Source organism: Aphanomyces invadans (genome assembly GCF_000520115.1).
Source record: "Aphanomyces invadans strain NJM9701 unplaced genomic scaffold supercont1.2, whole genome shotgun sequence".
NCBI classification, from domain to species: Eukaryota; Oomycota; class Saprolegniomycetes; order Saprolegniales; family Verrucalvaceae; genus Aphanomyces; species Aphanomyces invadans.
The window spans coordinates 2,681,541-2,703,646 of NW_008580147.1; the positions used below are offsets into that span (position 1 = coordinate 2,681,541).

General features: G+C 56.3%; 6 protein-coding genes across 9 annotated transcripts; 4 read left to right on the top strand and 2 right to left on the bottom strand.

Moving 5' to 3' along the window:
• Window positions 1–3,029: 3,029 nt before the first annotated feature.
• H310_01669 (hypothetical protein) lies at window positions 3,030–4,774 on the top strand. The gene is made up of 2 exons (XM_008864853.1): window positions 3,030–3,814; window positions 3,864–4,774. Exons 1-2 carry the CDS (start codon window positions 3,054–3,056, stop codon window positions 4,624–4,626), a joined length of 1,524 nt encoding a protein of 507 aa, XP_008863075.1. The 5' UTR covers window positions 3,030–3,053; the 3' UTR covers window positions 4,627–4,774.
• Window positions 4,775–4,965: 191 nt separating this feature from the next.
• Window positions 4,966–7,890, top strand: H310_01670 (hypothetical protein). Its single transcript, XM_008864854.1, has 8 exons — window positions 4,966–5,052; window positions 5,159–6,281; window positions 6,389–6,562; window positions 6,611–6,778; window positions 6,821–6,986; window positions 7,040–7,313; window positions 7,367–7,553; window positions 7,636–7,890. Exons 1-8 carry the CDS (start codon window positions 5,000–5,002, stop codon window positions 7,789–7,791), a joined length of 2,301 nt encoding a protein of 766 aa, XP_008863076.1. The 5' UTR covers window positions 4,966–4,999; the 3' UTR covers window positions 7,792–7,890.
• A 112-nt stretch (window positions 7,891–8,002) lies between these two features.
• Window positions 8,003–12,579, top strand: H310_01671 (serine/threonine protein kinase). Its single transcript, XM_008864855.1, has 6 exons — window positions 8,003–8,707; window positions 8,765–8,986; window positions 9,117–9,399; window positions 9,453–11,405; window positions 11,526–11,709; window positions 11,776–12,579. Exons 1-6 carry the CDS (start codon window positions 8,043–8,045, stop codon window positions 12,519–12,521), a joined length of 4,053 nt encoding a protein of 1,350 aa, XP_008863077.1. The 5' UTR covers window positions 8,003–8,042; the 3' UTR covers window positions 12,522–12,579.
• On the bottom strand, window positions 11,734–15,639 carry H310_01672 (hypothetical protein). Of its 3 annotated transcripts, XM_008864856.1 has the most exons (15): window positions 15,324–15,639; window positions 15,164–15,273; window positions 15,022–15,116; window positions 14,896–14,977; window positions 14,716–14,854; window positions 14,524–14,672; window positions 14,385–14,470; window positions 14,196–14,339; window positions 14,075–14,145; window positions 13,863–14,020; window positions 13,652–13,812; window positions 13,446–13,608; window positions 13,203–13,337; window positions 12,870–13,150; window positions 11,734–12,801 (listed from the first exon to the last, which is right to left on the bottom strand). In XM_008864856.1, the coding sequence occupies exons 1-14, from the start codon at window positions 15,612–15,614 to the stop codon at window positions 12,916–12,918; spliced, it is 2,019 nt and encodes a 672-aa protein (XP_008863078.1). In that variant the 5' UTR covers window positions 15,615–15,639; the 3' UTR covers window positions 11,734–12,801; window positions 12,870–12,915. The 3 variants fall into 3 exon arrangements, with proteins under 3 accessions (XP_008863078.1, XP_008863079.1, XP_008863080.1); XM_008864857.1 differs by lacking the exon at window positions 11,734–12,801 and having other exon boundaries at window positions 12,827–13,150; XM_008864858.1 differs by lacking the exons at window positions 11,734–12,801; window positions 12,870–13,150; window positions 13,203–13,337 and having other exon boundaries at window positions 13,386–13,608.
• A 216-nt stretch (window positions 15,640–15,855) lies between these two features.
• H310_01673 (hypothetical protein) lies at window positions 15,856–18,086 on the bottom strand. The gene has a single exon (XM_008864859.1). It carries the CDS (start codon window positions 18,062–18,064, stop codon window positions 16,505–16,507), a length of 1,560 nt encoding a protein of 519 aa, XP_008863081.1. The 5' UTR covers window positions 18,065–18,086; the 3' UTR covers window positions 15,856–16,504.
• Window positions 18,087–18,241: 155 nt separating this feature from the next.
• Window positions 18,242–20,627, top strand: H310_01674. 2 transcript variants are annotated; one of them, XM_008864861.1, is made up of 6 exons: window positions 18,242–19,178; window positions 19,270–19,476; window positions 19,528–19,956; window positions 20,001–20,108; window positions 20,165–20,332; window positions 20,391–20,627. In XM_008864861.1, the coding sequence occupies exons 1-6, from the start codon at window positions 18,270–18,272 to the stop codon at window positions 20,496–20,498; spliced, it is 1,929 nt and encodes a 642-aa protein (XP_008863083.1). In that variant the 5' UTR covers window positions 18,242–18,269; the 3' UTR covers window positions 20,499–20,627. The 2 variants fall into 2 exon arrangements, with proteins under 2 accessions (XP_008863083.1, XP_008863082.1); XM_008864860.1 differs by having other exon boundaries at window positions 20,165–20,627.
• Window positions 20,628–22,106: the final 1,479 nt, after the last annotated feature.

The following is a 22,106-nucleotide window of genomic DNA, read 5'->3' on the forward strand; positions in this document are numbered from 1 at the left end:
TGTCATACGTCTCTCGCACGAGCATGTCAAAGCGCAGCATGACATCGGACGCCTCATCATGCACTGACGGAAACAACCGCCATGGTTTCATCGAGTCGTCCATCACATCCTTGTGGTCGTCGTCGTCGTCGCCATGCCATACTTCACATGCTGTTCGCCCCATCACTCGCGCCTGCATGCAGCCTTTGGTTCTGACTAACGTCCATGCTTTACACGTACTCGCGCATTCGCTTCGTCTCGCTGGGCCTGCTCAGCCCGCTGCTTGGCGAGTTCTGCATCTGCGGCGGCTTTGTCTTTGGCCGACTTTTGCGCTGCGTCCATCGCGTCCTTCTCATGCTTCTCCCGGGCGTCTAGATTTAGCCTAGACCAGGGAGTGAATTTTCAGTGTTCAAATGGTAGAGCTGGAAGCTACCGATGGCGAAGCGTGTACATGGCGACGCTGAGTTCCTCGACAATGTCTTGGGCCGACACTGCAGTTTCGACATCATCGTCATCGTCACACTCGTCCTCGTCGTTCTGACTCAATTGGTTGTCGTTCGCGTCGTCTTGGGGGGCATTTGGCGCTAGTGGATGATGCAGTGGTGCCACCACTACTTCTCGCCTGGATGCATAGGTTGGCAGACCTTGCATTTGGTGGGGCTCTATGCGATTTTGCATCAATAACCGCGCTTGAATGGCGTGGCTTTGCGCCATCGCATGTTCCTTGACTTGTTGAAGATGGTCTAGAACGGACCCTACGTCATCCTCTCCATGACCACTGTCATCGCGAAAGCCAAGCGCCGTTGGGTCAAAGAGCATTGTCGATGTTGGGGGGGTCGCCACCTTTATGTTCAATGAGGTGGGGTTTCGTGGACAGTGTTTATCCGACCATGTCAACGCGCGACAAAATTTCTCGTAAGTTCCGGTCATCGGACACGACTTGTGAGTGCAGAATATGGTCGAGCTGCGGCGACGTTGCAGCCGCGGCCTCCGACGCCTACACAAGAGGTGTCGACTTGAACGAGTCGAAGGTCGAGTCGAACCCTCTCGAGTCGCTCAAGAATTGGCCATAGCTCGCGCTCTGTCGTAGCTCCGTGCGTGTGAACTACATGGACGGCGTGCTGGGCGTCTCCCTGGCCGGCCTAACTCCACCTGAGTCGACATCGCATGGGAGGTAAGTGAAGCAAGAATTACATGCGTCGCTGTCGTCGACGAAGACGATGTCTGGGCTTTCGCATTGTACCCCTTCGCCTTCTTCGTGAGTAGATCGAACGCTGCATCCAGCTCTGTCGCAACCGTCATGGCCGACACAGGCAACGGCGGCGCCGCCCGTGCTGCTTCCTCGACAGCTTTCGCTTCCTCGGCAAGGTCGCGCGCATTCCGCTCGACAAATCCAGACAGGGCATGTGTCATGTCCTTGTCGATGTCGACGGCTGTCTTTCGAATGACGTCGGCGGTTGAAGGCGCCACATGAATCTCTCGTGGTGGGATCGAGTTCTACAACGAGCTCGTTCAATGAAGGTCGATGGAAGTGAGGTACGTACTGTGCGCTTCGGTTGTTGCTGGTCCAGCATCATCAGAGCAATTTGTGCGTCGAGGCGATCGCGTGGGGTAGCTGGCATCTACGTCTTGCGTGAGAAATGATGCGAGTGAAGAAGCGAGGGGAGATATACCGTGTGTGGGCTGCGTCGAGGAGGGGGTGGCGGAGGATCAGGTGAGACAGCCCGGTGCTGATGAAGAGCGCGGTGGGCTGTTGGCGATGTAGATAAACGTGGGGGGCGTGTCGTGCCGGCATCTTTCTGTGAACGCATTGATGTCGGGATTTCTCGACGTTGAACGAGTTCATGGAGTTTTTCAATGTCCTCTTCGATGTCCTGGTCATGCGCAAACGAAGCTGTAGGTGGATGCGCGGGTGAGTCCTTGGGGCGACGACGTGGAGAGCGATTTTGCACCGGGTATCCACGCCGGAAGCGCTCAATCAGGCCCTCCACCGAGGTGTCGCTTCCGTCGTCGCTGCTCGCGAGCATTTCCACCGAACGAGTGACGACAGTTACAGAGTGAATTACAATATATGTATATTTTGCAAATCAAAATATCCAAAAGATTGGAATCAAGTGTCGTGGGAAGCGCTCGACGATGATGAGGAGGACGACCGAGGCGAAGATGAACATGCCGGCGGTGATCCAGAGCTTGTCCATGTATGCTTGACGGTCGAGTTCCTTGAGAAGTCGCTGCGTTTGGCTGAGCTGTTGTTTTACTTCGGCATATCGCTCGTGTGTCTTTTTCAGATCGTGCGTTCCGTCGCCCATACGCCGCCGAACTTCCTCGGACAGTTCCAACTGCTCTCGCAGCGCACGATTCGTCCGCTCCATCGAACGATGGACGTCCGCATGGGTGGCTTTCGTCGCTTCCGCACGTGCTTTGGGCAAGTCCAAGAGCTCGTCATGTTCTTGCTTGAGCGCTCGCTGTCGCTGAAGAAGCATCCATTGTTTCAGCAGCGCGTCGGCGCGGTCCTTTTGTGCAGTCCACTCGTCTCTATGGTCCGGGTCCTCGTCGATGCGTTGTGCCAGCTTCTTGATAGCCACGTGCAACCGGTCCTGAATCTGCGAGGCTTCCTGCGCCGATATCGACGTCGCGGCCGTCTTGTCGCGCAGAACCGCGTCAACGTGGTCAAACAAGCGTTGCGCCATGGAAATAATACGATCAAGGCCTCTGCAACTATCTGAAACAATATTTTGCTAATTTTTCCATCAACACTGATTTTTGTTAAGAAAACATCGTTGGATATCGCTCACAAAATCTTGAGATAATATATTGTGTCTGCATATTGTGATTCCACCCTCAAAATCTGGTGCACGACACAAAAATATTTTGTTGTTAAATTTCCGAAAAATCCAGAAGTCAGCTGAAATTGTTGTTATTCCCAAGTTCGTTCCCCCGTTGAATTGAACTAGCCGTTTGTATAGACGTCGAGGATTTCGATTTCCCGGATACACTATCCGGATAAAGATTTCAATTTGTGGTTTGAAGGAGAGTAGCACCGCGGTTGGGGGGCTCATTTTGGTTTGGACGTCATGACTGGCCCCGCTACTGCCTCTGTGCCTCACCCCACGACTGTGGGCAACACGTTCGTGAAGCAATACTACAACCTGCTCACCGAGTCCCCCGAGAAACTTCACCGCTTCTACAAGGAAGAGAGTACGTTCAGCCACGGCCATGGTTCGCACCCAGAGGAGTCCGTGTCTGGTCAAGCGGCCATCAACAGCACGATCCTCAAAAAGCATTACAATGGTGCAGTGGTGCAACTCGACCATGGTTCCATTGATTGCCAAGGGAGCCAACAGGGGGGAGTCGTCGTCTTGGTCACGGGAGTGATCACGCTGCAACGAAGTTCACCCGCGCACTTTGTGCAATCTTTCTTCCTTGCAGTGCAGGAAAACGGGTACTTTGTGTTGAACGACGTCCTGCGGATCCTCAGCATTCCTTCGGCGAAGCAACAACAACCTGTGTCTCCGAAGAAGGCTGCACCTGCTCCATCGCCCTCCAAGTCCACGCAGACGCAAGCCAAGGAGCAAGCTGTGACGTCGCCAAAACATCAGGCCACACCTGCTGTAGTTTTGTCTCCTCCATTGCCTGCTTCGAACGCTCCTCAAGTGGAAATTACTGCGCATGTTTTGTCTCCTAAACATGCCGCGAACCCAACTTCTCCCACGAAAAAGCCATCCACCCCAAAGCCGTCGACCCCGAAACCTGCAGCTGGAAGTTCGGTTACCGCTGCTGCAGCCGTCGTACACGAAGAACCGAAGAGCGTTCGTCCTGCATCGCCTAAGAAGGAGTAGGTTATCCCTTCCTGTCGATCCTATGGACCTCACGCCGCAATGTAGTGAAAAGCATGTTGTTTCGCCCAAGAACAACAAGCCCAAGCAAACCAAACCCAAGTCCCATGACGACGAACGAGCTGCCGCGCCAGCTCCTGCCGCCGACCCGAGCGCGCCTAAGAGCTGGGCCTCGCTTTTCGTCGGTGGAGACAAGAAGGTGTCGGCGGTGGCCGCCGTGGCATCCGCGGTGTCTGCCAAGGTGGTGTCGCCTCGCAAGAAGCAACAGCCTACGTCCTCGTGGGACGACGAAGCGTCAGCGGCCGTGATTTCTCCTCCTCCTGCTCCTGTCTCTGCACCCAGTCAAAAGCCAGGCCGACCGGTGTACTTCAGCTTGTACATTAAGCAAGTGCCCTCCCCCACGACGTCGCACGATCTCAAGGAACTGTTCAAATCGTACGGGAAGATTGCTGCCACGAACGTCAACGAGAGCAAGGGTCACGCGTTTGTCGATTTTTATGAAGAAGAAAGCATGAGAAGTGTCCTGGCGGCGGTGGCGGACGGCGTCGAGTTTTCCATCCATGGCCAAATACTGAATGTTGTCGAACGCGTCTCCAAGGACAAGGCTTCGTTCACCAGCGGCGGCCGTGGAGGTCGTGGCCGAGGTAACGGCGAAGGCGGATACGCTGCTGGTGGCCGCGGCGGCCGAGGTGGGTTCAACGGTCGGCCCAAAGACGGGGCGGCGTCGTCTGGCCGACCCAGCGGTGGACGTGATGGGAAGCCTGGTGGCCGTGGTGGTCGCGGTGGTGGATACCAAGGCGCCGCCAATTAACGACGAGGCGAAGTAGATCAGACGAATAGGGACGTACGAAGGGTCTTGTCAGGGCATATAGACAAGATGCTGTAACCATAATCTAACGTGAAAAGTTGCCCGGATGAGGAAACTCTGCTGTGCATGTACAGACTTGTGAACACGGCAGATGGCCAGGTGTACCTGAATGCTTCCTCCATGCGCCGATCCACCTCGGCCGCCGCGTGCAAAATTGTATTATATTCCACAGGTCCATGCGGGATACAATCTCCAAGATTAACTTTGTGGTCATAAAAAATATGAACATTTTGGTGGAACTCAAGACTGTATTGGATACAAAAGTCAAGTGATTTTCGTCGTGTTCCCAGCGCCACGCTTCTTGGAATTTCGGAAAATGGACGGCTCAAGCTTGAGCTCGACGGCACAGCGGGCTCAAGCACATTTCGCGTAATGTTCATATGTCGATGCATGTATGCATGTGTGGAGGAAGAGATGGGCGTGTCCGACATGCATGACAACTGAACAGTGTCTGAGCAACGTGTACTGCATCTAGGGCGGGCAAGTACGCGGATGTCGCCGACCTGTTGACACAACTGAGCTCATGGGAAGACCGAGGCAAGTCGTCTCACGACGACAGGAAAGGAAAGGACAAGAACAGTAGTACTGGGAATGGCGGTCCCATGAAGAATCGTGTTCAGCACAACCTGGCGTTGTCGCAACTATTGGCGGGGAAGACGAAGTTCACGGATTTCGAAAGCATTGTGCTGCATTTGCTATCGGATATGCAGGTGTCGGTCTCTCAGATGCAACAGCAGTCGTCGCAAGGTGACAGTCAACCCTCCAGTGTCTTGGGAATGAAATTGCGCAAGGACAATAAGTTTTGGGAAGAAGACCAACTCGAGCTCGATGGTGCGATGAGTGCGAGTGCGGCCACCCGATCCAACGCCTCAAGCTCGTCCATCTTCAGCGGCGTGAATCTTTCGTTCCAAACGCTGGCCATGGAACGTGATGCGTCTCTGTTGCGATACAACCTCGCGCTGGTGTATTTTCGGCAGAAGAAATACGCGGCGGCGGCATCTCTGCTGGACGTGTTGTTGCGTGCGATCGAACCCATGGACGAAAATGTGGCGATGCACATCTGCTTCCTGTACCTCGACGTGATTCTTCACAGTAGCCGGAGCAACTCTATCATTGAAGCGGCAGCGCCGTCTTCGGCCCTGCGCCAAAAAGCGGATGCGCTGATCGCGTACTTAGAAAGCCCGCACACGTTCAACGGCTTGGTGCCGCTTCCAACATCGGACAAGAAACCAACGAAAGCATCGGCAGCCGCGGCGGCGGCGCACGAGTCGCACGTCGTCGAGTTCAAATTTCGACTGCACTTGTACAAGTCGAAACTCGCGCTGTTGCACGACAACTTGAAAGGCGCCAAGAAGGATGTGAAAACCGCGATGGAGATCTATCAGCGCGACATCAAGCCCGTCAAGGGCGACGGAAGCAATGCCGTTGTGTCGCTTCCGCCGATCGCTGGAGGCGTCGGGTCCATTTACGTTCCGCCCAATGCAGCCGTCCAGAACTCGTCGGCGCTGTTCTTAAAGGCGCAACTGGAATACCTGCGTCGGAACTTCAAAAAGTGCATCAAGTTGATCGCGTCGTGCAAACAACAAACTGTCGATGAGGTGCGCAGCTTTCTATCGCTCAAATCTGCGGTTCACCGCCTAGTGCGATTTGTTTTATGGACTGGACGTGTGAGCCCTTCGACCAAAGGCTGACTGTGCAGTCGTAGGCGCTGTATTTGAACAACTTGGGATGTGTGCATTCGCAGCTGGGGCACCACCAAGCCGCTCAGTCGTACTTTGCGAAAGCACTGGAAACGTCGTCGCCGTCTCGGCCGTCCTCGAAAGCATCGGGCAGTAAGACCGCTTCGGACGCCACCACGAATGCGGCTCATCATTTGGCGGTACAATGCGATGGCTCTCGAGTCAGCAGCTCTCAACTCGGTCGATAGAGCTCGGCGCAGGCGGAGATCTTGTACAACAACGGCTTGCAGCTGCTCGTGCTCAAAAAGTACGCGCTTGCATTTCGGTGCCTCCATGCCGCGTCCAAGCTCATGTTCAATCGACCGAAGCTATGGCTTCGCCTGGGCGAGTGCTGCACAGCTTCGTACGCTGCCCAGGTAACCTGATCGCACGTGGAATTCTCCGTGACGTGAGCAAAGAGGGAAGCTCTGCCGACTGAGTACAAAAACTGCTTGGTGAGCGCAGTCGTCGGCCATGGTGCCCACCGTCGAATTGTCCTGCCAACTCGCCCGCCGACGGACGAACCGGCGGCATCGATCACATCGGCAGACAGTTTGCCATCCACATCGTCGAGTGCGTCCGAAGGTACGGAGATCGCCTCCAAGATGTACCCAAATCTGACAATCGATATGGCGCAGTGCCGTCGATGAGCCTCCCATTTGCAGTCAAGTGCTTTCGCAACGCGTTGATCTTGAGCCACCAAGTGTTGGAATCGAAAGGCGAATACGTTCGGGCGGCAGGCGATGCGACGGACGATGGGGCGCGCATGTCGTTGGAAGAGTCGTTGGATTTGCTGCGACAAAAGGCACTCGTGAACCTGGTTTATGCGTACTTGAGCATGAACGCACCGGAGTTGGCGATCAACACGGCAAAGGAGCTGCTTGCGATGCCCACATGCACAACTGCCCATCGGTACGCTACCTTTCTCATGAAGACGAAGGTCATGGCGATGGCGCCCTTTGTAGATTCTTGATTCGGTCGTATTACGCAGAAGCGCTGTGTATGCTGTCGCGGTCTGCGGAAGCGACAGCGCAACTCAAACTGAACGACATGTTGAGCTTGGCGGACGCTTACGCACGGGAAGCTAAGACTGACACAGCGACCGTACATGCACATCTGCACGTAAACAACGCTACAACTGCCATCTTGCAGGTAGTTCGAACTTTCCACCCTGTGATCTGTTGTCGAAATGGCTTGGATGGAACAAATTGGCTCTCACACTCCTGTCGCGCAGAAAAACATGCCACAGGCCGAGCAGAGCGTGGCCCAGGCAGTTCGGCTCGCTCCTTCGTCGCGCCATTCGCTCGAGATGTTGGTTTACATCCTCCTGAGGAAAGGCAATTCGAAGAATGCGATGCAAATCCTCAAGGAGGCGCGTATTGTCACGTAGATAAATGTCAACGTGGTAGCCCTTCACTTACTCGTCTGCCACGGTGCAGACATCATCTCCTTCTCCCATGCGCGGGACGGTGTCGTCGTCCGTTGAAATCCACGTGAAATTTTCGCGTGTGAAAGATTTGTCCGGATACGACTTGGAATTTGAGCTCATCCGGATATCGAATCCTGTGATTGGCTGGTACGATGCATTTTGATCCCAGAAGCGCAAATTCGACGCGCGGACGAGACGACACCGCTTGCGCCATGGCCTCAGGAGTGCCATCGTCATCGTCTCATGCTTTTTCGATGGAGGCAGTTGCCGCGTTGCGGGGATTCGAGCTTCTTACTCGCTGCGTGTATGTTCCGCCGCTTACGCAGCCGTCGCCAGTGGAAGCAGAACCGTGCTTCTGTAGCTCCACGGACCACACGGATAGTGCGTGCCACGACACGGAATGCATCAACTACGCGACGTACGTGGAATGCCCGCTGGATCGATGTCCTACCGGTCATGCCTGCCGCAACCAGAGACTGCAACGTCCCGAATTGTTTCCACGTCTTGAACCATTCCAGACCGAACTCAAGGGCTTTGGCGTGCGGACGACCGAACGCGTGCGTGCACTTGACCCAGTCGGCGAATACGTGGGTGAAATCATCGGGCAAAAGGAGTTGTATCGTCGCACGAGCGGCCTTGGGCGGACGGAGACCAACTTTTACTACCTCCAGCTGTCGAACGGCGTGTACATCGATGCCCGGCATCGCGGCGGGTTCACGCGGTTTGTCAACCATAGCTGCAAACCGAATTGCAAGGCTGAAAAGTGGACGGTTGGGGGCGAAACTCGACTGTTGGTGTTTGCGCTTCGGGATCTCGAGCCGGGGGAGGAGCTCACGTTCGACTACCAATGGACAGTTCTCGGTCGACAGAGAATAAAGTAGGTCGCCTTGTGGTGCGACCGCCCTTCTTTCATATCTGACACGTCTCTTTGCAGATGCTTTTGCGGGGAAGTCGAGTGCAAGGGGTTCATCGGTGACGAAGTCGAGAAAAAGCCCATGGACACCCCAGATGGCGTGTTCCAGGACCCGACGGACACGGACTCCATCGACGAGCACCTCGTGGGTCGGACCCTGCGATTATTCAACGCATCGTCGACGAGCGACGGATGTAATGGCAGCACCGTTCCATCGACATTCTCGGTCGTACTGGTCAAGAGGTTCGTGCCATTCAAGGCTTCTCTGACGTCGATCGCGCATGGCGTTTGCCATGAATGCGCTGCTTCCGTCCATGCTGTGCTCTCGTGTCCGACTCGGGCGCAGGGGTCTCATCGTCATTGTCCCTTGTAGCTTCGACCCCACGACACAAGAGCACACGGTGGTGGACGCCACCGTCGACGGCACGAACAGCCCGACCTATTCCAGGATAAATCGGCGTCGTCAGCGTCCGTCCAATCGATACGATACCAGCAGTAGCAGCAGCGACGACGAAATATCTCTTGGCGACTCGAAACCAGCGTCACACGACACGTCACGAAGGGTCAACCTGTCGACGATCCAGTGGCAAGTATACATTGACCTCCGCGGGATGTCGCCCGATGCCGTGCAGAAAGCTGTCTTTTCCATCCCCAAGGTATTTACGGTTCTTCCTACCGCCATCATCCTGTGACTCTTGTGTTTCGTTAGCTGAATCGACCGCCACGCCGCCCAGACGCTCAAGTGTCGCTTTCGAGTGCAGTTCCGTCGGCGCCGGCGTCACCGCTGTACTTGACACCGCCCCAACCGTCCACCCCGACTTTGTCGAATGGGATGCCGCAGCTTCAGACGTACAAACTCCTACTCAAGGGACTGCCCCCTGCCGTCAATGCAGCGCTTCTCAAGCGCATGCTCGGACATCGTGCAGGGACCCTCGTCGCGATGGACCTCTTTTTCATGGACACGCCGATCTTTGGTCGTGTCGGTTGGGGCCTGGTCGAGTTTTCAGATGCAGGCGTGTTCGAAGCCATGCGAGCGCGTTTCGACAATAAACCGTTCCTCACGACAACCGTGCGGTCGTTCCTGGCAACGGATCAAGGCATCGCGGGCTTTCATCGCATGAAGCAGCATGTCCGACGGACAGCAACTGACAATCCAGGTTCTCGGCCGTCGTCCTCGTCCAGCCACCGCCCGCCCTCTCGACAGCACCTGCGATCGGACAGCCCCATGAACCTTTCCCCAATGGCGACAACATCTGCATCCGCGACAACATCCTGTCCAAGCCACACGACGCCATCATCACTACCGCCCCCAACCCTGGATGAATACTGCATGGGTCGCAAACTGAACTGGGTCGTGGAATCGTCGTCACCCGAATGGAATTACGTGTCGCCGTCACGAAAGGCGGGACTGTCGGCGGCCGTCGAAGCCACGCTGCAAACGAATTGCACCAAAATCATAGTGTCTGTGGTGAAGATGCTCAAATTCAACCGCGAAGACTTCGCCACCGCCGTTGTTCTCTTCCATCGATACGTGAGTACACACACGATGAACGTGTCCACGATCGAATGGATGGCCGCTACGTGTCTGCACGTTGTTCTGAAAGCGCACTCGCGCCAGTTCGATTGGAACACGTTCCTCACGACAGTGTACACGGCCAAGTACAATGGCGGCACTGGGGACGCAGACGCTGCGCCGCCGTCGGCGCAAGAACTGAAACGAGTTGAGCATCTCGTCCTGTCGATGGAGGCACCGCTGCTGGAAGGTCTCCGGTTTGACATTAGCTCGACGGATCCGTTTGCCATGTTGGACGCGTGCTTTCGGGGCGGCAACTTGGATGCCGACGACCGCGCCCATAAATTTGGCAAGCGTCTGGTGACCGATATCCTGCCCGTCACGTCCTTGTGGGTGCAGTTTCACGTCGAGTGTTTGGTGGTGGCCGTGCTGTACATCGCAAGCGCTGCCGCCGCCACAGCCACCCACCCACATGAGTTGCCGTCACCCCCACCATATCTCCCGCGCCTCCTGGCATCGCATCGCTACACGTTTGACTGTGCGATCACGCAGCTACTGACCATCTTTTACGCTGCGAGATGCACCGATCTTCCCCGTTCGACGGTCGAACAACGTATTCAGCAGTTCCTCGATGCCCAAGATGCGTGTGGAGCCCCTGCGATTCTCTTTTTGCCGTCGACTTGGCCGTCGGCATTCTTGGCGCGGCAGGCGCCCCACCACCGAGTCCAATTGATGGCGAGTCACGTCGAGTGCGTGACGTCGATTCGCCGTCGTGCATTCGTCGGTCGCGTCAAGACCACGGGCGTGCCATGGCCGGAACTGGCGGGTCGCGCGGTGTATCTGCAACCGTGGCCGTACCGTCAGTCGGCGTCGTCGCACCACCACCATCCATCTCGAGGCATGCCGGACGCCTGTTTGCGGGAACTCTCGACGCTTGTCAACGTCCACGCACGGGCCCCGACTTTGTTTGTGGCCCCAGTGGGGATTTTGTTTCCACGGCGCGGCGGGGACGATGTGGCCCACGAGGCGAGTAGTGCGACGATGGATATTCACACCGATTGGTTCCCGGTTGACAAGGCCGACCGGCACTCGTTTCGCCATGGGTCCAAGTCGTCCGAGGCCAAGCCAACTCTTTCCAAAACGCTTCAGGTACGATCTTCCGTTTTCAACCACACAACGAGTGTGTGGTGGGCGGAGGCATGGGATGATTGCTAGCTGGAGCCGCCGTGAGTTGCCAGCACCACGTCGTCATGGGTCTTGACTGCATAGGAGAACGTCCATTACCTCGTGTACGACCGACCGCTGCACACAGTGTCCACGCTGCTCGAATCGACGGCCGACGCTGGAATCCTGTCGTTTGCGACACGAAAGCGGATGCTGTACCACTTGCTGCAGAGTGTCGCCATGTGCCACGAGCAGAACATTGTTCACCGATTCCTCTCCCCCGCGAACTGTACGTGCCGTCGCGAGTGGACTCGAGGGATGTCCGTCCGTCTTGACCTGTGTGCATTGGTGGTAGTGTTTGTCTTTGCCAAGTACGTCAAATTGGGGGGATTCCACTGTGCCCGCCACGTCGACACGAAAGGAGCGACAACCTTGCGAGGATACGTCCTGTCTGATAGCGAACACCTCGAGCATTGCACGGGGTCGGCCTTGCATCTCGCGGCGCCAGAGCTCCTCCTCGGCGACAAGGTGTTTACCAAACGCAGCGACGTGTGGAGCTTGGGCATCGTGGGGCTCCAAATTATGCTGCATGGACCGCCGCTCATCGTTGGAAGGGACGTCCCGAAGCAGCTCGAGTACTTGTACCGCATCTGCGGATCCCCTCGAGAAGACTTGTGGCCGGACGCGATGCACCTGCCCAACTTTGTGCAGCCCAACCGCAAGTACCAAACCCGTCTGCGTAAAGTCATCCTCGAACGCATGCAGTCGTTCCCGGACGCTGGCATTGAAGTGTTTGAAAACCTTCTCGCGTTGGACCCGAAGCGACGATGGCACGCGAAGCGGGCGCTGCAGGCGCCGTGGTTTGCCGACCAAGACGACGCAATTTTGTTTGACTTTTCAACGATTCCGCCCACGTTGGAGAACGCAGCATCGACGTCGTTTCACCACCACAAAGATAAGGGACTGCCGTCGTCGGCGAAGAAGCGAAAAGGACATCACGGCGAACACACGGACAAATCCACCCGCGATCGCCACCACCACCGTCATCATCGTCGATCTGGTGGCAGCGCCACTGGCTCCGTCGACGACGCCGTCAGATAGCCAGGCTAGTACAAGACATGCGATGTCCTCAAAAACCAAGATCCTCTTGAACACACGCCACATATCGTCCGAGAGACGGATGGCACCACCACTGATGAACCGATGGCACCCTTCCTGTCGATGCATCGGTGGGTACTTGTCTAGGTTACGTCGAAGCACACATGAAGGAGCTTGGCCTTATGCAACAAGAACGGATGGATAGCACAGGTCCTGCAAGGTTTGATGGCCAGAGCTTTGGCTAACCCGCTGGCCGAGGTTGCTGTACGGTTTTTGGCAGCACCTGAAACAGCAGGTTGTTGTTGGGCAAGCGTCAAGAGCAACGTGGTGTCCCTCTCAACGATGAGTTACCATAAAACTGTGGACGGTCGAATGGATTCTCACGTCATGACATGGGCTAGACTACGCACATCCCGCGCGTGTGCGCATACTTCGTTCGAGCTCGCAGCATACAGTGCGTCGACGACACGGTAAACCTTTGCTGGTCCATCTCACCGATCGCTTCGACAACGCGAGGGGTTACGAGTGCCGCGACCAGCGCATAGATGCTGACGACTTGGCACGACTCGATGTGTCCCCCGTCATTCGTCGCGGTGTCGATGACGGTGGCGAATCCCATCGTGGCCAACGTACTAGCACGAGTTGCAATGTCAGAAGAGCGAGCGGTTGGACGGCGGCATGTACCTTGGCCGGCAGTACATGTCGTGGCCCAGGCGAATCGCCTCGCTTGGCTCGAGCGGCAACGACGTGATAAAGTTGGGCACGTTCGCATGGCGGAGGAATGAGTTGGCCCGGCACCACGTCGTGTCGATGAACGGGCTACAACCATCACACGGTGACCATCCAATCCCGCACAACGCGAACCGTATTGGAGACAGGCCGCACTCTCGATTCCGTTGCAACTTTTGCTACCAGTCAGATGCATACCGGCGGTGCCGAAGAACCCGATAGATCGTCATGATGGCCACGGACACAACGAATGCCGTGATCATGGGGATGACAATCTCGGCCACGACGTAGGTCAAGATGAACGGCGTGCCGCTTGCGACGTAGGATCCGCTCGGCCACGTTGCGTTGTTGATCCAAAGGCCTGGAACACGATCACTTGACGTGGCACCGGGGGTGGCTCGTACCCAAGTTAGGCTCGGCGGCGTAGAATCGATTGTATGCGGCCTCTGCAACGTCACGTCTCGAGCACACGACCGAGATGGCGGCGATCGACGAAAACAGAAACAACGGCGCCGAGTACCCCACGCACAGGTTGTGCCATCGCAGCGGGATCATGTCGACGATTCTAGTTGTGCACGCCATCACGACCCGATGAAGAAACGTTCGCGCACGTACGACACGACGAGGATCCATGTAAACGAGCAGCATGTGGCCGTCACGACCGCCGACAGCACCCACAGCTGCAACCCGTTCGAGGTAAAGTGGTAGATTCGAGACACGTCCAAGTACAAGACGCCAGGGAGGGAATTCAGGATGAGGCACACCAAGAGCGCCTACCAAACGCGCACACGTGGTCATTCGTCGTCCAAGTCGCGCGCGCCACGTACTTTTCGGCGTTCGAGGCCAGCAGCAAAGTTGTACGTCATGACGTGATCGCCCGTGACGAGGCCGCGAAACCCTAGAGCCGCCGCGACAAGTCAGCATATGATGCCTCTCGTCGCGACATGCCTTCGAGAGTCACGTAAATGTCTCCCGTGAGCAGGTACAGCGTGAGGACGGTTAGCACAATCTGGATCGCCATGAGCTCGTTGGCGTTGGAAACGCGATGGCCGCAGCGCCAGCCCGGGACCACGGGCATCTTTGAATGTTTTCCTGAGTGGCATCTGTGGACGATGGCGTTCGATGGTCGGCACGTACCTTGGCTCCATCCAGTCAAGCCCAGCTCGTGTTTGAGCATGCTCAACTCTTCGATCTCGGTCACACACATCCCCGTCACTTTGTACCTACGACAAAACACAATCTGGTCAAACGAACCACAGTAGTGCCGCCGCGCGACCTCATTCCAAGCGGGTACGAGTGGATGATGTAGTCCTGCCCGAGGTCGTCGGGCTCGATGTCGCCCGTGCCGGTCACAAGCGTCCGTTTCGGGTTGAGGATGAGTTTCTGGGTCGTCCCGTCCGAGTTGACGTGTTCGACATGCGCCAACTACCACGACTATCAACGGAGCGGTGCCAAACTCGCGCCGTACCATCGCCGGGTCCAAGTCGGCATACAGCGTGAGAAAGTAGAGTCCCTCGACGTGGTTGTCGCGCTCGGTGGTTTCAAGCATGGCCATCCCGGCCACGTCTTGCGGCGCGGTGGGAAGGCACTCGGGGTAGTAGTCGTATCTGGACGCTCGATGAGCGTCCCCGACTTTTGTTGAACGTACCCTGCGATGAATTGGAGGTTGGCCCATCCGACGGCTTGCGTCCCACCAAGGATGCACGTTGTCACGAGGAGGTGCCCCCCGGCTAGCGAGAACCATGACGTTGTAACCAGTCCAAGCACATCCTACCGTGGCGCATCTCCGCCGCCCATTGCTGTGCCAAGACGGTGCCGATCGCTGCCATGGCGGCAGTCGAAGTCACGGTCACCTCGTCGTTGCTGCATCTACCAGTGTCGAGTTGAGAAAAGGAAAAACCGGTGGGTCAGCGCACGAGCGGGGCACGAATCCAGACTTGTCCAAGATGCAGCTGTGGCCGTACGGCGCCCAGTAATACGTCGTCGTCTGGGCATTCACGGACACGACCAAGCGCTCAAACATGCCCTTGCATCGACAAAAATGAGTGCACCACACGCGATGCGTAAGGGGGGAACCTGCGAGACGAGCACGAGCAGGGTCAGGAACGACAGTACGACCAGCAGCAAGCTCGCGATGAAGACAACGAGCCCCGGCAGGATATTGGTGACGAGGCGATGGATCGTTGTGTCGGACCGGGACGCGCCATTTGATGGGGCGTTGTCGACGCCTTGGACTGCGTCCGACAGGTCGTCCCGAACATGGTGGCCACCAAACGACCGTCGGCTCTCGACCGACTGGACTCGATTGATTGTTCGGGAGCTGCTAGCTGCAGGTGACGGCACGACTTGCCAACCTCCCACGCCCATCGTCACGAAACACACGACAATTGTGTCCTGTACATACACTGCCGTCAGCGCCAAGAATAGCCATGTGTGCTATTTCCGTCGCATGCAGCACTTCTCTCGCACAGACGAAAGTCGGAAGCAGCCGCCGACCTTGCAGGATCCATACGATTGTGCGCTCCTCACTCGTCCGCGACCCACGCACCCGCCCAAGCCCGCTGTTGCTTTCTGTGAGCGCTTTGGTTCCGCCAGTCGCGGACCGCACCGAGCCGATAGATATACGAAAGTCGGTGGAGGTTGGCATGGATTCGAACATGCACAGCGGCCTTCTACCCGAGCATGCATCACGACATGCGATTCTATGCCGTGGCAAGACGACTGCTGCAGCCCCTTGTGCATTTTCTCAACGTGGACCGGCCCTAAAACATGCTGGGGCACATCGTGCCTTGGTTGCGCTGCAGACAACAGACGGCCATGGACAGTCCGTCGTCGCTGGCTGCCGATTGAGTGTTGAGAAAGGTGCAATCGAAAGCTGGGGTGCCCTGTCGTGCTCGAGGGAATACGTGCGTCCCCGCTGGCAAAGATCTGTTGGCCAGCATTCGCATCCTGCACCGAACTCCGTCCGAAGTGTATGCGATGCTTTCCCGTTGAATTCGTGCATGGCATGATCGCCCTTGCGTCTGTTGCCGCTGAGTGCGGACGTCACTCAAGTGCGTAACCCTCGGCATCGACGAATTCTCAACCAAACCCAATTGCGCCGTGGTCACCATCCACCGTGAAGTCGCCCATGCGACTCAGTTGAGTGTGCCGATGACGATCGATTCCCCCAAAACGACATCGCGACAACCATCAGAACCGTGGCTATTACATGAGCCGCCAAGAGGCACAGCAATGCAGAGTTGGCCGTTTTCTTCTCACTTGTACTCGGCAAGTAAAGCCTGGACGAAGCTGACGCCGTACCCCGTGGCACGACCGCCGCTCGCCACCGGGTACGCCATGTCAACATGGATCCAGTGGCCGTTGGTTTCGTACTCGCCCAGGTGGTTCCCGATGAATTGACCGGCGCAGCTCACGCCGGCGTTCTTCGTGTTGGCCATGTAGTTCTTCATGTCAGCCACTTCGCTCTTGTACTCGGGGCGGAAAAACTCGGGGCAGTACGGCACAGGGTGCACGAGGTCGCCGGATCGACGGCCAGCGGCCACAGCCCACGCCTCCGCTTCGTTCGTGTTGGCGTAGACGGACGCAATGCGCTGTCCCGTTGTGAGGCCTTGCGCGCCGGTCAAGGTTGCCATGTCGACGAGGAGGCTTGGGTTCAGGTGCTTGACAGCGTACGCGACGCCATCTCCGAGGGCAAGGCGGCCTTCGGCATCCGTGTCGTTCACTTCCACAGTCTTTCCCGAGTAAAACGTGTGGATGTCGTCGGGACGCGTGGCCAACGGGCCGATGGCGTTTTCCGCCAGACAGAGCACCACATGCAACGGACGCGCCGTGATTGTGCGCGACAAGACGGCGGCCTGGAAACCTCCTAAAAGACCCGCGGCACCACCCATATCGTCCTTCATGCCCTGCATCGCGCCGGACAGCTTCAAGTCGAGCCCACCCGTATCGTAGACGATCCCTTTGCCCACCAATGCCACGCTGCCGGTCGTGGCATCAGTGGATGGAGGGTAGTACGAAAGGACGACTAATGCGGGGGGGTGCGCCGCCGCCTTGCCGACCCCATACAACCCGCCAAAGCCTTGCTCGCGCAGTTCTTCGCCACGGATCACCTTGACGGCTGCTCCCGTGCGCGCGGCAACAGCACGGGCCTCTGCGACAAACGTGTCCGTGTTCAGTTCGTTCGCCGGAGCATCCACGAGACGCTGGGTCAAGTGAATGGATGCCGCTGTATGGTTCAAGTAAGACACTTGACACTCCGTGAGGGCTTCATGGAACACGACTTGTACGTCGTCTGGCGGAAACGACGTGGCGAATCCGTCGGTGACGACCCCACGGAAAGGGGAGTTGCTCTTGTGTGCATACGCCGGAATTCCCTTTGCAACACCAAACGCCGCGGCTTCGAAGGTAAAGTCGTGGTCTGGCAACGACAGCGCAACCACGACAGCGCCAGACGATGCATTCGCTTTCACGAGTTCACTGATCGCATGCGGACGAGCGGGAGTGTTGTAGCGGGATACATGCGTCGGAAGTTGAGCCACAGTCACGCTCACGACGTCAGTCTTTCCATTTCCAACGGGAAGATAGACATGTGTCGAGGCCGAGACGTCAGGCGTGGGCGCGAGTTCCATGACGGCATGCGCCAGGATTTGCGCGGCAACCGGGTCCACGGGTGATCCAGTCAGGCGTACCACGACGCGAGTGATAAGTTCAAGACCAGGCGTCTCCTGTGTTCCGATGAGGACAACCTTGGGCAGAGCCGCATCCTTCGCTGCCGCAACAGCTAGCGCATCGACCGAGGCAACGTAGCGAACCATGGTGTGAGTGTGAGGTGCAAGGGATTTTTATCTTGAAATTTTATATTTCCATGAAAACCTTGGATAACATATAGTTCCGGATACAACATTGTGACTTTGCAGAAATACTCCGACGAAAAGTATCATTGTACTAAATTTTGATGAGATATTTCCAAATGACATTTTGGATTGTTATCCGGAGGATTTGCACGACCAAAAGTCGACGATGGCGACGACTTCCCGCAGCCGGCTGAACTCGGTCCATGCTCTGGTGGACGAGATCCGACTAGGCGAAGAGGCAAGCGATCATGCAACGTCGCTGTGGGAGAAATTGGAGAGCCACGGGCTGAATGACACGGACGCGTGGCTGTGTGGAGCGCTCATGCAACGCCTGGCCCTTGCAGCATGTGCACCCACGTGCAATTCATCAGGCCACACCGAGATCATCGGAAAAATCAGCCAGGCGAAGCAGTCAGTTGAAGCCGAGCGAGTGCACATTATTAGTGCTCAGTGCAGCGCGCTTCGTTTGCTGCATGCCGTCAAGCCGATGATGGTCCGTCCCCACGTCAGCATTGCACCGTACATGTCGGTGGTTCGCCAAAGCACGAACGTCATGGATGAACGCAATCAGCGCGAGGAAATTCTCAAGATTTGTCGCGACGTCTTGATCTCGAGCAATCTTCGTGCAGATGTCGAAACCATATGCATCGAGTTCTTACATGACGAATCCACTGGCATTCGGTCGATTGCCATCGATGGCCTCCTCTCGCTGGCGTCGTCGTCCCGCGTACTTCCGCGGTCCCTTATTGCGTCCGCGACTAGTCTCCTTGGGGACGCGACATCGTTCAGGTCTGCCTCGAGTCGGGTCGCTGCGCTCCGGTTGCTTCGTGTGGTCGCGCTTCAACACAGAGACGCATCAGTGCTTCCATCCTTCTACGCGCATGCCATGGATCGATCGCCGCTCGTGCGGCGCGAGGTGGCGCTGTCTCTGCGTTATTTCCATACCGTCGCGTCAGCCTCTCAACTTGGCCAGTGGCTGTTGAAGACGCCGCTGGAGGATGGACAGCCACACGTTTCCACCGAGCTGCTGGCCACGGGGGTGTTGCTCTCGTTGCTCGAAGATCAGCACGCCGAGGTACATGGCAGTCCTTTTAGTTTGACATTTCTTGGCGATTGATCCCTGTCGTGTTCCTATTTAACGCCAAAGACTCCATCATCCACGGTAGGTTCTCACTGAGGCATCCCGCACCATCGTGGCGATCGCACGACTTCGGCGCGATCATCTTCACGTAGCGGCACTTGAAAAAGCCATCACTGCCCATGCGGACCTCGTCCACACCCGCGCATTGTCGGAGAAACTCACGATTACGCTGTCGCTGGCGTCGTTGCTCCAGTGCCATGTCCCGCGCCCGTTTGCCTTTACTGCCGAGCAGGTCATTATTCGGTTGGCTGCCCTGATGTGAACTTGATGGTGATTGCCGTAGATGGACTACATGTTTTCAAATCCGCCGTCGGATGGCCCGCATGCCGCCGCCCTTCTGTCGGTCCTTGCCGCCTCCGCAGTCGAGAACCTGCTCCATGCCAATCGAACTGTTGACTTTTTGGCAGCTGCCTCCGCATTGTACTGGCCGCCCGCAACTGCTGCCACAACCACATTGCCGGCCCCCACGCCACTTGCCCCGGCGCTGCAAGCGAAAATGTTTCAGCTGACACGTCAAATCGGCCGTGGTGCGGCGCAGCTCCTTGGCCTCGATGCTGCGCTCCGCGATCGATTGCGAACGCTGCAGCATCTCACGCTTATTCGTGAATTTACCGCCCCCGACTCCCCGTCGCCGTCCGCTTTATTTGTGTCGGCGACAGCCAAAGACATCCAGAAGCAGCCAGCGCAGACGGGCAACGTGATTCAAGCAGTAGTAAGTACGATGGCACGATATCCGATCTGAGTGGATCTGGGCAGGTCTTGCCACCAAAACCCGTGGCAACCTGTGTACCAGGGTGGCAACATGAAGTTCCAGTGCACGCACTTGTCTACGGCGCCGACGACCCCACCAGTCTCGCGATCAAGGTGCTGTTTCAACTCAAGCGAAAAAAAAACACCACGTTGATTCGACTCGTGTGTAGATCGTGGTTCGTGGCCAAGAGCCGCTTCGTGTGTATAGCCACGACGTGCTACCAAGGAATATCTCGTGGCTTGATCGCCGAGCGTGGCAAGTTCGATGCGTCATTTCGGTGGCACTGATGGCCGCAGACACGACCGTCGAAGCGATTGTTTGCACCAAAACAGCGCAGGTTCAGTTCCTTACTTCGGCGCACTTCCACGGCGACTCGTATGGCACGTTCTGTTTAGGATCAAGTCACCGAGATGGGGCCACCAGTGGTAGTTGGTGTGAATCAACCACTGAAGCTTGCGCTCAACATGTCCCCCATCCACCATCAACGAGCGATGCTGGCTTAACCAAAAATTCGATGCATGGACGATGGATATTTTGGGGCCTATTCTTGCCCGTGTGAAAAGCGGGTTGAATGCCTAGAGACAAGGTATTGCATCGGCGGGAAGTTCATTCGATAGAAGGCATCGTTTTTCACTTTGTCTTGATGCTCTCTCGTTTTGGTCGGAGGGATAGATCGTTCCGTGGTTGGCTTGGACCCTTTCACACGGTGGTGCGAAGTGCGTAGGTGCGTAAATGCATCTCAGTCATGCAACCCACAGCAATGTTTTCATTCACGACAGTTCGCGCACTCAGTCTGCATGCAGCCGGTCGCTTCATCGACGCTTCATGGACTGCGACGGGGTGGTAGAGCTCTCCCTCTGTTCACGCTCTGTCTTTTGCCTTAAACTGCACTTAGGCTGGCCGTCGTTCATGAAGGCTAATTTCACACGCTGAGTTGTCTCTATTTCGACAAATTTTCACAGTTTTTCACCAATTGGCACATTTGAACTGGATTTGTTATCACGGATAAGGACATTTTTTACCATTATTGGAGGTTTTTCACAAATTTGGTCATGTCCAATGTGGTGTCGCAATGTCGACGTTTTTCACAAGTTTCCACTGAGCAACATGACTTCAAAATGTACGAAATCGACACTTCGGTTGTACATGTTATCTTTAAACACTACTGATGTCCCTCCAGCTTTGCAACGGCATCAATTATTCCGTTTTAACAGAATATCCACTTTGAAAAGTATTATTTGCTACAAACATTGGCAGGCAAGGTATATGCATGTTACTCTGTCTTCTTATAATATTATTTTGTAGAAATGATCGAAATTGCCCCGTTGCAAAGTCGGAGGGAAATCAGAAGCTGATCGCTGGGAAGCTCGAGGAGCCGTGGGGGTCGAGCGCAACTCAAATTCCTGGCGTGGCCTCACGTCGTCGTGCCAGTACACATGGGCAGCTGTACCAGATCCTGACTACGTTCCAGAGCCACTCTCTTTCTCTTCCGCAGCATTCCGTTCGAAGCAGTGAACTGGGTTGTTCACGCAGCGGTCACTGGCTGTCCAAACATGACCATGACGCGCACTAGCTAGACTCTACTTGCGTTCGGTGGCCCCATCCGGAAATATCGAGACGGCATACGCCCGGCGCGTGATGGTGCACATCCCTCAACGGCTACAAACGCGTGGGTACTTTCTCCACCAAGGAATCGACATCACAGGAGACTAGGTCGGGAAGGACGTGCTCTGTTCGGGCCACGTGAATCATGGTCGATGGCAATTCCTTTAAACGCTCATAACCTCCTCCGGCTCATCCGTATCCCCGCCGATATTGTCGACATGACCATGGCGTGCCTCGAATTCCACTTCACCTTCTAGGGCGTGCTGGAATGTTCCAAAATGCGCCCAAGGCACGACGGAATTTCAGCTGGCTGGGCACCCGTGGAAAGGAGACAACTCGCGCTGTCGTACGAACGGACGCTGAGTGTTGGCGCACTTGCTTGCACCCCTCAAAGCGTGTGGCTGTCGATTCCTCGGCGCCATCAGCAAACTGGGATGAAGGTGGATAGGCGAGATAACCGGATCAAGGACTCGTTCTTGTTCAAGTACGTGCCTAACGCTGTCGCC